This window comes from Mobula birostris, chromosome 4 (assembly GCF_030028105.1).
Source record: "Mobula birostris isolate sMobBir1 chromosome 4, sMobBir1.hap1, whole genome shotgun sequence".
In the NCBI taxonomy this organism is placed as follows: domain Eukaryota; kingdom Metazoa; phylum Chordata; class Chondrichthyes; order Myliobatiformes; family Myliobatidae; genus Mobula; species Mobula birostris.
In genome coordinates, this window is record NC_092373.1 from 62,225,569 (window position 1) to 62,240,580 (window position 15,012).

A 15,012-nucleotide genomic window follows, 5' to 3' on the forward strand; every position below is an offset into this window, starting at 1 on the left:
TCTCTATTTGTGAGCCAACTGGTTCTTCTTCCATCTCTTCAGTTTGGTTCCCACCCCCAGCAATCCTAGTTTAAACTCTCGCCAATAGCCTTAGCAGACCTCCCCACCAGGATATTGGTCCCCCTGGGATTCAAGTGCAACCCGTCCTTTTTGTATAGGTCACTGCTGCCCCAAAAGGGGTCCCAATGATCCAGAAACCTGAATCCCTGCCCCCTGCTCCAATCCCTCAGCCAAGCATTTATCCCCCACCTCACTCTATTCCTATACTCACTGTCACATGTCATAGGCAGTAATCCAAAGATGACTACCTTTGTGGTCCTGCTTCTCAATGTCCTTCCTAACTCAATATAGTCTGCTTTCAGGACCTCCTCCCTTCTTCTTGAATAAGATCAAGAAAAGATATAAAGTTGAATGAATTTTGTTCACTGTGCCTCTTTGGAATCAGAGAATACACAGAAATTCACCAAAAATTGGGGAGCCACTACTGAGAAAGAGCAGTACAATGATAATCTAAATGGGGGATCTCATTGACATCCATCAAATATTGAAAGTGCAGTTTATGTTTCCTATAGTAAGGGTGGTGAATTGTGAAATTCATAGCTGACCAATGGGCCAAACGGCCCAATTCTTTTCCTATGACTTATGGCTATGAATAATTGGATTCTTCTCACTTAAAGCTTTTGTGGACAGTTTTTAATTCGGTCCAACCTTTCTAATTTACCATAAAAACTTACATGTTTCACTAATGACCTCCAGGAAAATAAATCTGCTCTCCTTATCCATTCGGTTCTAAACGTGACTCCAGGTCTATCAATGTAGTTTACTCTTTAATGCTCTTGGAACTTCTCTGCTCATTAGCCAGTTAGGACTGACAGTAAATCCTGGGCTTACCTGCCTACACTGACTATGTCATGCAAATAAATCATTCAAAAACAAAGAGGAACAATTTGGTCCCTTTGCACCCTCCTCTGGTAAGAGCAATCCATTTACGTCTATTTTACTATCCTTTCCCTCATTCATTTTTTTTTATCCCAAAATATTTATGGATTTAATGGTTCTGATCTCACTATTGTCCTGGATCATTCAGCATCAAAATATGCTTTAACTTTTTTTTTTAAGCCTTTCAGTTATAAGCTTAAGTAATGCTTTGTAGTAAACAACAAAGCAGACTGAGCCCCAAAATGTCAATTTCAGAGTGACCAGGGTGATGGTGCTGTTGTCTCACAGCTCCAGGAACCTGGACCTGATCCTGATCTCCATCTCATATACTGTCTGTGCAGAGTTTGCATTCTTTCTCTACAAGGGCTTCCCTTAAGGTGCCCTGATTTCCTCACAAATATTAAAGATGTGCAGTGAGTTCCACACACTTGCACTCTGTATAAAAGAAACCTACCTGATATTCCCGCCCTATGCTTTCCTCCAATCATGTTAAAATTATGCCCTCTCATATTTGCCATTTCCACCCTAGGACAAAGACACTGGCTGTCCATTCTATCCAAGTCTCTGATCATTTTATACACCTCTATCAAATCACCACTCATCCTCCTTCATTCCAAAGAGAAAAACATAGAAACATAGAAAACCAACAGCACAATACAGGCCCTTCGGCCCACAAGAGTTGTGCCAAACATGTCCCTACCTTAGAAATTACTAGGCTTACCTATAGCCCTCTATTTTACTAAGCTCCATGTACCTATGCAAAGTCTCTCAAGCTACCTCAACCTTTCCTCATAAAACATACCCTTCTGCACCCTCTCTAAAACATTCACATTCTTTCTATAATGGAGCAACCAGATTTGACCAAAATACTTCAGAACTGAACATAATATTAGATTATAAAGGTTTGCAAAACCTCTATCATACTTTGTCATTCTATGGAATTTTGTATGTCATGTTATTTGCAATGATTCTATTTGTTTAATTGTATTTGTGGCAATTGCCAGGTTTTGCATTTTGTTACTCAGTTTGCTCGAACAGTTTTCCTGACCCAGACAGGTTCAGACTGAATGCAGACAACAGCTGAGTTACAGGTTTCATTAGGGTCTACATTTTTGCTACATTTACAGAAATATCAAAAATAAAATACGACCTGGTTTGAGGAGATCCTAGCTAGTGCTAATTTTGACATTTCAACTCTGGAATACAACCTGCGCATTCAGAGATTAATGGTGCCATTGTGTCTGCTCTTGGAGTAAGTAATTGAGTCCCCTGATAGATGGATAAGTAAAAATAAAATTGTTTACTGATTTTCTCCTGTCAGCTGTGGCTTAGTAGTCGCTCTCTGTGTTCAGGTCCCACCCTAGAGACTGAGCACTAAAGCTAATCTGACACTTGAATGCAGTACTGGTTGAGGGTGTACTGCTAGAGGTGCCAGCTGAGTTGTTAAACTGAGAATCTGACTGCTGCCTCAGACAGACAAAAATTGCTCTACGGCCTCTGGCATTATTTTAGAGAAGGTTGAGGGAACCCTGACCAATGTTCATCCTTCAGCGAGTGTCACCCCCAGCATATTACGTGGACCTATTTTGCAACCAGATGCAAAACCTTGCTGCATATCCATTGTTCACAACCTCAAGTATTTACCTCTATAAAATCAAAGTTGCCTCTTGGGTTGCTATTAAATCTCTCCCCTCTCAAATGTCCTCTAGTTTTTGATCTCATCTCTGGTAAGAAGAATGTTTTCAGCCTATATGTGTCCTTCATGATTTTATACATCTATAATATCACCCTTCAGCCTTCAGTCTCCTTTGCTCCAGTGAATAAAGTCCCACCTTGCTCACTCTCTTTCCATAACTCAGATTGTTCAGTCCCAGGAACATCTTCTTAAATCTTCCCTGCACCTCTTTCCAGCTTAATGGCACCTTTCCCATAGCAGGGTGACTGAAGCGAAACACAATTTTCTAAATGCAACTTCACTAATAGCTTGTACAACTGCAAGATAGCATTCCAGCTTCTATATTCAATGCTCTGCATAACGGATAAAGGTTAGTATGCCAAAAGCTTCTTTCACTCCCCTGTTTACCATGCAAAACCACTTTCAGGGAACCATGCATCTGTCCCTCTGTTCCCTGGGGCATTATAATTCACTGTAGTCCTAAATGATGTGTCTTCACAAAATGCAACAACTCACATGTATCTGGATTAAACTCCCATTTTCCATTCCTCAGCTACTTATCCAGCTGATCAAAATCCCTTTATAATTCCAGGTAATCACTTTTCACTGTTTGTGCAAAGCATGGTTAGAAACTTTGCACATTCTCATCTAAATCACTGAGATGATAATTAGCAATTGGAACACCATTAGTCATAGGCGTCCATTCCAAAAAACATCTTTTCACCCTCACCCTGCCATCAAGCTAATTGTATTAAATTAATTAGCATGTGATCTAACTTTCTATCGCAGCCTACCACATGGAAACATGGAAGCTTAAGGCAGGCCCTACTAGAGTTCATACTGACTACATCCTCTGCATTCACCCCCCCCCCACCTCTTGGTTACTTCTTCAAAAACCGAAAATCCAAATTTTGGATATCTGAAGATTTGTTTTCTATTCCAGGTGCTAAACATGAAGAAGCATTCTCTATCAAGGCATGCAGTAAAAAAAAGGAGTACTTCCAGACACCATTTAAGGGTAGATATCTTTCGTTACAAATTATATCCCAGTCAGGATCAATATTCTGGCTCCATTACACAAGCCCACAAGAAAATGAAGTTTGCAGAAGACAGCACCAAAAAATTTCTTTGGCATTCTTTTGGTTTCTAGCTGTAACTTAAATAATTAGTTCCACCCCTTCTAATATCAATGCTGGTACAGGGGAAACACAATGAAAATTCCCAACAAATGTCTTCAACTAAAAAAAGAGCAGGCAAGATCAAGAAGAAGGATAATAGATAGAATGGAAATGGGTAAGATTTGGTACAAGTTGTTCTCAATTCAATGTTCTTCTTGAGATTCAAATTAACTGTTTCTAAAGGCAGTACTCGTAAGTCTTTTGGAGTTCGGTTAGCAATCCATTTCTTCTCTGTAATGATTTCAGCTGGAAGCAAACTGCAAAAATTATTTGATGCACTGGCAAAATGCTATCTATCCCCAGTAAGACATATGCAGGAACGAAAGATTAAGAACAGTGTGATGAAGATTTTAAGTAGTTCAGATTTACCATTTTCATTATAATTTGCCAGAAACTGCAAAGGAGTAGGCCAGCAGAATTATTCAAAACCTGTGCATGTTAGATATGGCTCCTATTACAATCCTTACTTCTAGAAAGTGAAATAAATGATTACCTGCTGAATTGAGAATTCAATTGACGTTGCTTTTTTCAGAATGTCAATAGAAAGACTGCTGTTACTGGCAAATTTTCTCAGCTGTTCTCTAGGCCTGATGAAATTGTGATTATCCTGTCAACGTTTATTTTTAAACAACGTGCTTCAGACTTGCAACTCCTTTTATCAACTATTCAGCTTACAATATTAAGTAGTATCATAAATATATAACAAGCTCTTCTGTCGGCTGGGGTTGACCATAGACCATAAACAGCCCTAGCTGTTTGTGTCGAAATCGATATGGAGAGCAAGCCAGTACGATATGAAGAACAAGGTTTGCCACTTGTCTGCAGAAATGGTTGCACCAGGCTTGCTAACTGAGCCAACACGTGAAGGCCAGGAGCTGGACTTGGTTGTCAGAGGCTATTTGAGACACACACCATTTGGAGCATTTAATAGGTAGAGAGAGCTTGTCCTCACTAACCCTCCTTCCCCCACCCCACCCATGACAACTTTAGGAACCAAAATAGTAGCAACTATTCAGCATTCAGAATATTACATTACAACTGAAACATTAACTCTACAGATGTTGTCTAACCTGCTGAAGACTTCCAACATCTTTTTTACCTCAGATTTCTACCATCTGCAGTTATTGTCTTTCAACTGTACTTTTTCCTTTGTCTAACATGTAATGCTAAATAATGTGCACATTCCCCCAATAAACAGAAAGGATATGATATTCACTTATATTCTCAACAACTTAATTTGCCTTTCAAGAGGCTTTTGAATGAATATTGTCACATATTAATACCGAAAATCTGGTGGTTTACATATATGAACTTCCATCTGTTGCAGAATACATATTTACACTTTTTCCAAATCAAGTGCTTGTCATTATTACAAGAAAATTAAATCATCGGTAATAATTTTAACACTACCTGTAAGTGTTAATAATTTTAACACTGCCCTGTGAGTGTGTGTGTTTCCTCCGGGTGCTCCGGTTTCCTCCCACATACTAAAGACATACAGGTTAGTAGGTTAATTGGTCATTTTCAATTGTCCTGTGATTAGACTAGTGTTAAATAAGTTTGCTGCAGGGTGGTGCGGTTCATTGGGCCAGAAGGGCATCTTCTGTGCTGTATCTCTAAACAATAACTACCACTTTCACTGCATCATATAGATGCATCCCTCACTGATTTTCCAAACATCACAGCTTATGAAGCTTCATCATATCAGAGAAGTTGATCAGTTATGAAATGGGAGTGCGGCTGGTGATGGAATGGTGAAGAGAGTCAAAAAATCACATTTCAAGTATTTTTAAAGAGCAGGTCCTATAATGAAAGATTGGTTTTATTAGTTAATTGGAAAAAGCTCAAAGTTTACTGTCTAAACTATTCTGTGGTAAAACCACTATAACAGTTATGAAAATAATTTTAAGTTAATGAAAGTTAATGAATTGAAAATTTAGAATTACAATTAAATTCCTATTTAATTTTCAGTTAAGTGATAAATCTGGAGTCTGTACATACTGCTTCACACAAAGCAAAGTTCACAACTTGACTCAATTGTCACAAGAACTAAATGCTAATTTATCGTATTACTTTCATTTACCTTTTTATAACTGGCCACCAGATCTACAGCTGTCACACTCCTGAAGATCGTATTTATGCCATCACTGTTCACAGACATGCTGCAGCAATGCAAATTCCACACAGTTCTCATGAGGGCTTGAGTTACATGTGTTGGTAGAATTATTTCAATTTATCCATAACCAAAAGCTATTCAAATTGCTGCTCCATCCTTTCGTTATTTCTGCTTACCGTTCTCCTAATAAAAATAAACTTATTCTGTTTTTCGGAATGTAAGTAGCAATATTCTTATGGGAGTCTTGGTTAATGTTCCAACATGACAAACTCATGAGCTTGTTCACATTTTCCTTGCACCATGCTACAAAAACATTTGACAGAAATACTGCAGTAATCGGGCTTACTGAATGCCTAGGCCTCCCTGCTGTCGACCAACATCCTCCTTGCAATAAATCCTGTTAGTATCCGCTTCAAGGAAAACTCAGCGGTGTATAGCTTTTACCTAATAAAGGAAAAGGCTTCCCATCGAGCTGCAGCCAGTTGACTGTACCCAGAATTCATTGCTAGAAGAATGCATTGCCGCTAAATGAGAAAGGCAGTTCCTTTTCACCCTGTCACATTTAGTATGGGATAAAAATAGACTGAACACATCCCAGTAATCAGCAGGACTGTGCAGACTTGTCTTTCATAGCCAATGGAAACTAACAGTTAAATTAACAAAAAATTTCAGGTTTATGGGGAGTCTACTTGATGGATTATAACATAAATACTGTATGTCAATCTCATTTAAGATCACATCATCTCTGTATTATCGAAAGCTAAGGGATTTACTGGACAACACACCAGGGTCTTATTCAAAGGACCATTACAAAGAAAATGCCTCACAGTTCAAAAATAAAAGATATAAAATAACAGCAATAACTTGAAGGGTGCAACAATTGTACTATCAAGGAAAGCAGGTGTCAATTTATTTCAGTGTTTCCTGTTCTTGTTGCTCAGATGATTGAAGTTTATGGTCATATCATAGAAGCTGTATATCTGTAATCAAACTAAAAGCAGATTTGTAGTTTGAGAATTTTTCCACTGAATTAATTAAAATGTTTGCACATAAGAGAAATGAGCAAGGGTGCTATTTTTATTGTAGCTGAAAATTTTTGTCCAGTCTTTCTGAAAAATACTTTGAAAAATGAAATTTTTAACGAGTATTAGGTACACTTTTTAGTATCCCTAATACCGTAAGTATTGTTAATAAGTATTAAGCAGTAATTTTTCCTAGGTAAATCTTACCAGGTAAAAGTTTGCAGTATCCGTATTCACATTTGACAAGAATTGATTTACTTCAACTCTTGAAACAATCCATTAATTAAATATTAAGTCTGAAACTTAAGATGTTTTTTGCTTAACAGTTAGATTTTATGGGATTGTTTACAATTCAAAAGAAGTGTTTTATATTTCAATATTCTGATTTTGTTTTATTTTCAATAATTATGTAATAAATTTATGTATGAACACATACACATTTCATACTCAGATATTTAGAACCCATTAGATTCAGCTGGCAAATGAATCACATCCCTGTACTCAGTTCAGCACAAGGTAGACACAGATATTTATAATGAAAGCATTTTTGCAGTAGCTTATCTATGACCACCAGTCCATAGATGTAGAATCAATAAGGAATGCACTAAAAGGTTTCCATAGAAGAAAAAGTAGTTATTTATTTAGAGATATAGCGTGGAATGGGCCCTTCTGGCCCTTCTAAGCCACACTGCCCAGCAACCCCTAATTTAACCCTAGACTTACCGCAGAACAATTTACAATGACCAATTAACTGGTACTAACTGGTATACCTTTGGATTGTGGTAGGAAACTGGAGAAAACCCATGTGATCCACGGGGAGGATGTACAGACTCCTTACAGATATCTCTGGAACTTCAACGGCCCGAGCCGTAATAGTGTCACACTAACCGCTATGCTACTGTGCTACTTAAGACTATTAGACCAAATAAAACATCACCAGTATATGAATCACAGAACCCCAAGAGCTATATGTTTAAAATAAGCACCACCACAATTTTATTAAAATTCACACTGTGGTCCAGATGGAATTCATGAATACCCTTTCCAATAAAATGTCAGATGTTTTTAATCAAAGCTGCCAGAATCATAAAATGAGAGGTCACGGGAGGAGATGATATTGGCTCACTGTACTGATCCCAGCCAGTTAAAGAGCTATGTTTGATTACAGGGGAAAGAAAAATGTTTTTTAAAAAATGTCAGCAAGCTTTTCCTAATACTTGTGTATGGCATTAGGAGAATATTCTTTCCTTAGGAATTTAAATGAAAACCTAGACAGAAGAATTTCAGTGCTACTTCCAACAAGCTATGAACTGAACAAACTTAAGCCACGGACTTTGAGAACGGGTGTTTCTTTTTAAACTGTTAGCTCTTAACCATCAGGTCATCCATAAAGCAAGCTTAAACAGGAACCCCAAAACCATACTGCATGAATTACAATCAAACAACTTCACAGAGAAGTCCAGTCCTGATGAAGTGCCTTGTCTTGAAATGTTGACTGTTTATTTTCCTCCACAGATGCTGCCTGACCTGCTGAGTTTCTCCAGCATCGTATTTGCTAGGAATCAACAGTTTTATAGTTGATTCAATTATACACATAATTTACATGGAAATGAGGGTCAGTATACAGGTCTAAAATGCAATACAATTGTGAAATATTGTGTGAGTGACAGGTAAGGGTGAGCGTGAGGGAGTGGAACTGAGTGTGCATTTACCTCCACCAGAACAAAACAGTTATACTGTACTTAGGCCTCCTTCACTTTCCTTGTCAGCTCAAGTCTGGTTCTCGCATGTGGCAAAACCTCAATTAAATCCATCTAATATTAAAGAGTGCTTTGCTTGTCAGCCACTTTTCATTCCCCAAATCCTTTCAAGTAGGGTAGTTACTTGCCCATTTTCTCCCAATCACTCTGGTACATGACTCTTGCGTTTGTTGTTAAAAACAGATAGTTTTGTTTATGCAACACACACCAAAGTTGCTGGTGAACGCAGCAGGCCAGGCAGCATCTGTAGGAAGAGGTGCAGTCGACGTTTCAGGCCGAGACCCTTTGTCAGGACTAACTGAAGGAAGAGTGAGTAAGGGATTTGAAAGTTGGAGGGGGAGGGGGAGATCCAAAATGATAGGAGAAGACAGGAGGGGGAGGGATAGAGCCAAGAGCTGGACTGGTGATAGGCAAAAGGGGATACGAGAGGATCATGGGACAGGAGGTCCAGGAAGAAAGACAGGGGGAGGGGGGGGATAGTTTTGTTTATGCAAGGGATTGGGCAATTCATATCACAGAGATGGATTATCCCACCGAATATCTAACCTGGAAACAACAGGGCTATGGTGTTCTGAGGGGGCAGAAGGGATGGCTGTTGATGACCATTTGGTGGAATATGTATTTCTCAGAAGGCAAAATCATCTGTCAGAAACCAAATTCAAAATAATTATAAAGCAACTGCATACAGTAGAAATTGGTGGTAAATGCAGAAAATTCTGGAAACATTCATCAGCATAGGAACCATGCATGGAACTTGTGTGGCACAAGTGCTACTTGTCATTATTAGTCCAAGCTCAAATGTCCCCTGGATCTTCTTGCTTTCAGGCATGGACTGCCTCACTTTCTCAACTGATGTGAATAGAATTGATTAGTATGTAAACATCATTTTACATTCCTGCTTCTTTCATTATAATACGTTTCTTACTTAAGAAAGGTCATTAATGAAGTAGGTGATGATGTTTGGATGATGGCACTGTCTGAAGGGATGTCTCTGGGCAACATTATTGACTCTCAGCAACCATAATCATCTTTCATTTTATCATTCTAGTTAGTGGAGAATTTAAACTAAACAAGAAGTGAGTGGCATCTTTTTGATCTCAAGACAGAGAGGGATTCTCAGTGAAACTGCGCCAGGCAGTTTGGATACAGGGAAGATGTTCTCCATCTCTGGTCTAGAACTGGGGATCATAGCCTCAGGATGTGAGGTACATCACAAAGGAATAATATCTGGAGATCTCCGATATAGAAGGCAGTGGATGTCAAGTCATTAAAAATATGGAACACAGGGGATAGGAAAAAAAATTGTTAAATTGATGTCTGAGCTCCCAGCATATTGTAGAAAGGGGAGATATTCTTGGTGTCCTGGCCTGGCCAATATTTATACGATTTTCCACAGCATCCTCTATCAGATTCCTTGTCCTTTTGCCCTTTACATCCCCCACCTACCACCTCCCAGCTTCTTACTTCATTACAACCCCCACCCAACCAACTTTCGCCCTCACTTGATTTCACCGATTACCTGCCAGCTACTCCTCCTGCTCCCCCACCACCTTATTCGGGCTTCTTCTTCCCCCTTACTTTCCGATCTCGATGAAGGGCCTCAGCCCAAAATGTTGACTCTTTGTTTATTCCCCTCCACAGATGCTGCCTGGCCTGCTGAGTTCCTCTAGGATTTTGGGTTTGTTGCTCAAGATTTCCAACATCTGCAGAATCTCTTGCATTCCATAGAGTTTGACCTGGACATTACTATATTACTGCTTATGGGAGCTCACTGTTCACAAATAATACCTGTGTCTGTACTTGAAAAGTGCTTCATTCGCGATAAAGCAGTTAGGAGTAATTATATTAAATCAGGACGACTTAGTGAACATAACACAAGTGGCAAAAACATTTTTAATCTATCTTCAAAATATCTGACCCAGCAGAAGTTTCTTGAAAGCATGAAATTCTGCAGATGATGGAAATCCAAAGCAACACATACAAAATGTTGGAAGAACTCAGCAGGCCAGGCAGCATCTATGGAAATGATTAAACAGCCAAATGTTCGGGCTGAGACCCTTCTTCAGGACTGGAAAGGAAGAGGGGAGATGCCAGAATAAAAAGGGGGGGGGGGGTGAGGAGAAGAAGGATAATTAGAAGGTGAAAGGTAAAGCCAGGTGGGTAGAAAAGGTAAAGGGCTGGAGAGGAGGGAATCTGATAGGAAAGAACTGACCACAGGAGAAGGGGGAGGAGGAGCATCAGGAGGAGGTGACAGGCAGGGAAGAGGTAAGGGGCTAGAGTGGAGAATAGGGGGGAAGGGGGAAGGGGGAAGGGGGAAGGGGGAAGGGGGAAGGGGGAAGGGGGAAGGGGGAAGGGGGAAGGGGGAAGGGGGAAGGGGGAAGGGGGAAGGGGGAAGGGGGAAGGGGGAAGGGGGAAGGGGGAAGGGGGAAGGGGGAAGGGGGAAGGGGGGAAGGGGGAAGGGGGAAGGGGGAAGGAATTTGTTTTTAACTGGAAGGAGAAATTGATATTCGTGCCATCAGGTTGGAGGCTACACAGACAGAATAGGAAGGTGTTGTTCCTCCACCCCAAGGGTGGTCTCATCGGTACGCAAATGAAGGTCATAACCTGACAAGTCAAGAGGGGAATGGAAATCAGAATCAAACCGTTTGGGCACTGGGATGTTCTGCTTTTGGCAGATAAAATAGGAGGTGCTCCATGAAGCATTCCCCAATTTACGATGGGTCTCCACCAATATAGAGGAGCGCCAGCCACAATAGACGACCCCTGAAGATTCACAGGTGAAGTGCTTCCTCACCTGGAAGGACTGTTTAGGGCCTTGAACAGAGGTGAGGGAGGAGGTGAACGTGCTGGTTTAGCACTTTGACTGCTTGCAGGTGTAAGTGCCGGGTGGGACATTAGTGGGGAGAGACGAATGGACAAGGGGATTAGGAAGGGAGCGATCCCTGAGCAAAGCAGATAGTGGGGAGAAGGTAAAGATGTGTTTTGAGGTAGGATTCTTTTGGAGATGGCTGAAATTGCAGATAATGATGTGCCAGACGTGGAGGCTTACCAGGTGACAGGTAAGGATGAGAAGAACTCCATCACTGTAAAGGCAGTGGGAAGATGGGGTGAAAGTGGATATCCAGAAAATGGAAGAGATGTGGGCGAGGACAGCATCAATGGTGGAGGAATGGAAACCTAGTTCTTTGAAGGAGGAAAATGTCTGATGTCCTGGAAATCAAAGCCGCATCTTGGTATGCAGTTTCTCGTTATTTGTAGGATCAAGTGATATGGGGAGAAGAGAGGAACAAAATACTGAATTAAATTATCAGGCTAATTTAGTGGTAGACTTGAAGGACTGAGCGATCTTATATCTGAGCCAATTATAACTGTTTGCTTAGTTGTTTTATCTGATGTCATCTGCTCGTTTAGTACTTGGAATCAAGAAGATACTTTATCTGCCTCCTCTAGAATAACGGACAATGCGTTTGTTATTGCAATGGCTGTTAAGGATTTATAATCATAGTCCCACGAAGTTCCTTTCATTTACCTAAAAATATTACCCTTATTGTAAATCAAGAAAATATCTAGTATTTACACTCCAAATAAAATATTATGCGTGATTTGGAAAAACAAAGTTTCCAGCCAAATACCAGCCAAGGAAAGTAGGTGAGCACTTGCTGGTTGAGATATTTTGAACTTAAAAAAATAATACAAATGCTATTTATGTTACACACACAAAATGCTGGTGGAACGCAGCAGGCCAGACAGCAACCATAGGAAGAGGCACAGTCGACGTTTTGAGCCGAGACCCTTCGTCAGGACTAACTGAAAGAAGAGATAGTAAGAGATTTGAAAGTGGGAGGGGGAGGGAAAGATCTGAAATAAGACCATAAGACAAAGGAGCAGAAGTCAGCCATTCGACCCATCGAGTCTGCTCCGCCATTTTATCATGAGCTGATCCATTCTCCCATTTTTGTCCCACTCCCCTGCCTTCTCACCATAACCTTTGATGCCCTGGCTACTCAGATACCTCTCAATGTCTGCCCTAAATCTCTACCCAATGACTTGGCCTCCACTGCTGCCCATGGCAACAAATTCCATAGATTCACCACTCTCTGACTAAAAAAATTTCTTCGCATTTCTATTCCGAACGGGCGCCCTTCAATCCTTAAGTCATGCCCTCTCGTACTAGACTTCCCCATCATGGGAAACAACTTTGCCACATCCACCCTGTCCATGCCTTTCAACATTCGAAATGTTTCTATGAGGTCTCCCCTCATTCTTCTAAACTCCAAGGAAATGACAGGAGAAGACAGGAGGGGGAGGGATAGAGCTAAGAGCTGGAAAGATGATTGGCAAAAGGGGTACAAGGCTGGAGAGGGGAGCTCCCCTTCCCCTTTCTTTCTCCCTAGGCCTCCCATCCCATGATCCTCTCCCTTCTCCAGCCTTGGATCCCTTTTACCAAACAATTGTCCAGCTCTCGGCTCCATCCCTCCCTCTCCTGTCTTCTCCTATCATTTTGGATCTCACCCTCCCACTTTCAAATCTCTTACTATCTCTTCTTTCAGTTAGTCATGACAAAGGGTCTCGGCCCGAAACGTCGACGGCACCTCTTCCTATGGATGCTGTCTGGCCTGCTGCGTTCCACCAGCATTTTGTGTGCGTTGCTTGAATTTCCAGCATCTGCAGATTTCCTCATGTTTGTGTTATTTATGGTCATTGATTTAATATAAATTGCCCCAAATGAAGTAATTCTCAAAGCAAAGCAACCGATGCAATTTGTGGGCAAGTCGCAACAATGACTAGACATAGGAAGAACTCTACAAATAATGCAACAATGACCTCATCAACTGCACTATTGCTGCATTGTTATTTGTAGAGTTCTTCCTATGTCTAGTCATTGTTGCAATTTGCCTACAAATTGCATCAGTTGTCTAGCTTTGAGAATAACTTCATTTGAGGCAATTATATTAAATCAGTAGACATAAATAATACATTTTTTAAAGTTTATGTATCTCCCCCAACTCTTCTGCCAAAACACAGCCATGGAAGCTTTGACATCCACTGAATTCAAACACCCATTTAATGAGCTCTGGCAGGTCAGGACAGATGTTAGTGCTCGTGCTTCTGAAACGTACTTGAGCTCAAACCCTTAAATGCAGAGATGGACAGGCTACAAACTGAGCATAGTCTAAATGTTCAGCAAAATAAAATCTTTGTATAAAAAAATGCATCACAGCATGTTATCTGCACAATTATGCAAATGATATTTGCATATTAATATACAGACATGGTTTTTCCTGAATACTTTAAATCTTTGTTCAGTTCCATTAATACTGAGAAGGATACAAATTTAAAAGTATTGCCACATGGGAGATTTTGACCTTAGCAGTACTTGTATATAGGTCACCCATTTTTAAAATTCTAGAGCTCAAAAATCATCATAATTGCTCAGGAGAAAATAGTTTTGTTGGATTTGTTGTGATGGAATGCACTTGTTAAAAAGAAAATTATAATTTTAAACATGTAGCAGAAATCTCAGAAGCTGAATCAACATCCTTTCAAATGTACAGTACTTGTCTTTTATCAAACACGTCTTTATCAGTCAGTTACCATAGAGTCTTGCATGTCAAAATTAACATCACACAGACTCCAAGGCACAGCAAAGAGAATGGTGTCACCTAATGAAATCATGGCTAATGTGAGTCACCATTCTGTCAGAAGCCATTTTAAGAAGACTGGTTGAAGCTTGGTCCCTTTCTCCCACAAGAGCCCAGATTGGCTCCAAGTAATGAAACATGACTTCAACCAAAGGTGAGATCACTTCTAATTCAATCAGCTGTGTTAAATTAGGGGAACATTAAGTAAACCTCAGGACTACTTCATCTACAACTATGTTTAATAAATCGAACTTTATTTAACAATTCACATAAAAGTTGCTGGTGAACGCAGCAGGCCAGGCAGCATCTCTAGGAAGAGGTGCTGCCTGGCCTGCTGTGTTCACCAGCAACTTTTATGTGTGTTGCTTGAATTTCCAGCATCTGCAGAATTCCTGTTGTTTGCGTGTTTATTTAACAATTGTCTGATTAACATTAAGCGAGCAAATAAATTGAAAGCTACAGTATTCCGAAAACGACACAACCTAGTCTATCGCAGCTTTCTCCTGCTGCCGTCTTGTTTACCAGAATGATTACTCACTTAAAATGTCCCACCATACAGAGCCTATCTTAACAAGCATTAATAAATGATACATTCGTAATTCAACTTTTTGAACAATATGCTAGACTACACTCTGAATACATACTTAAGGCTACTTCATGCATTGTGATCAATACTGGAC

General features: G+C 40.2%; 1 protein-coding gene across 9 annotated transcripts in view; it reads right to left on the reverse strand.

Annotated features, from left to right (window-relative positions):
- Window positions 1–15,012, reverse strand: part of schip1 (schwannomin interacting protein 1) — a 214,553-nt gene that overhangs the window by 111,842 nt on the left and 87,699 nt on the right. The window contains exon 1 of one of the 9 annotated variants that reach the window (XM_072255441.1): window positions 5,876–6,248. The exons of the other annotated variants lie outside the window; for them this stretch is intronic. Coding sequence (XP_072111542.1) covers window positions 5,876–5,986 — 111 coding nt within the window. The 5' untranslated portion in view covers window positions 5,987–6,248. Of the gene's footprint in view, window positions 1–5,875; window positions 6,249–15,012 lie in introns of those variants that run through there. 9 annotated transcript variants of the gene reach the window in all.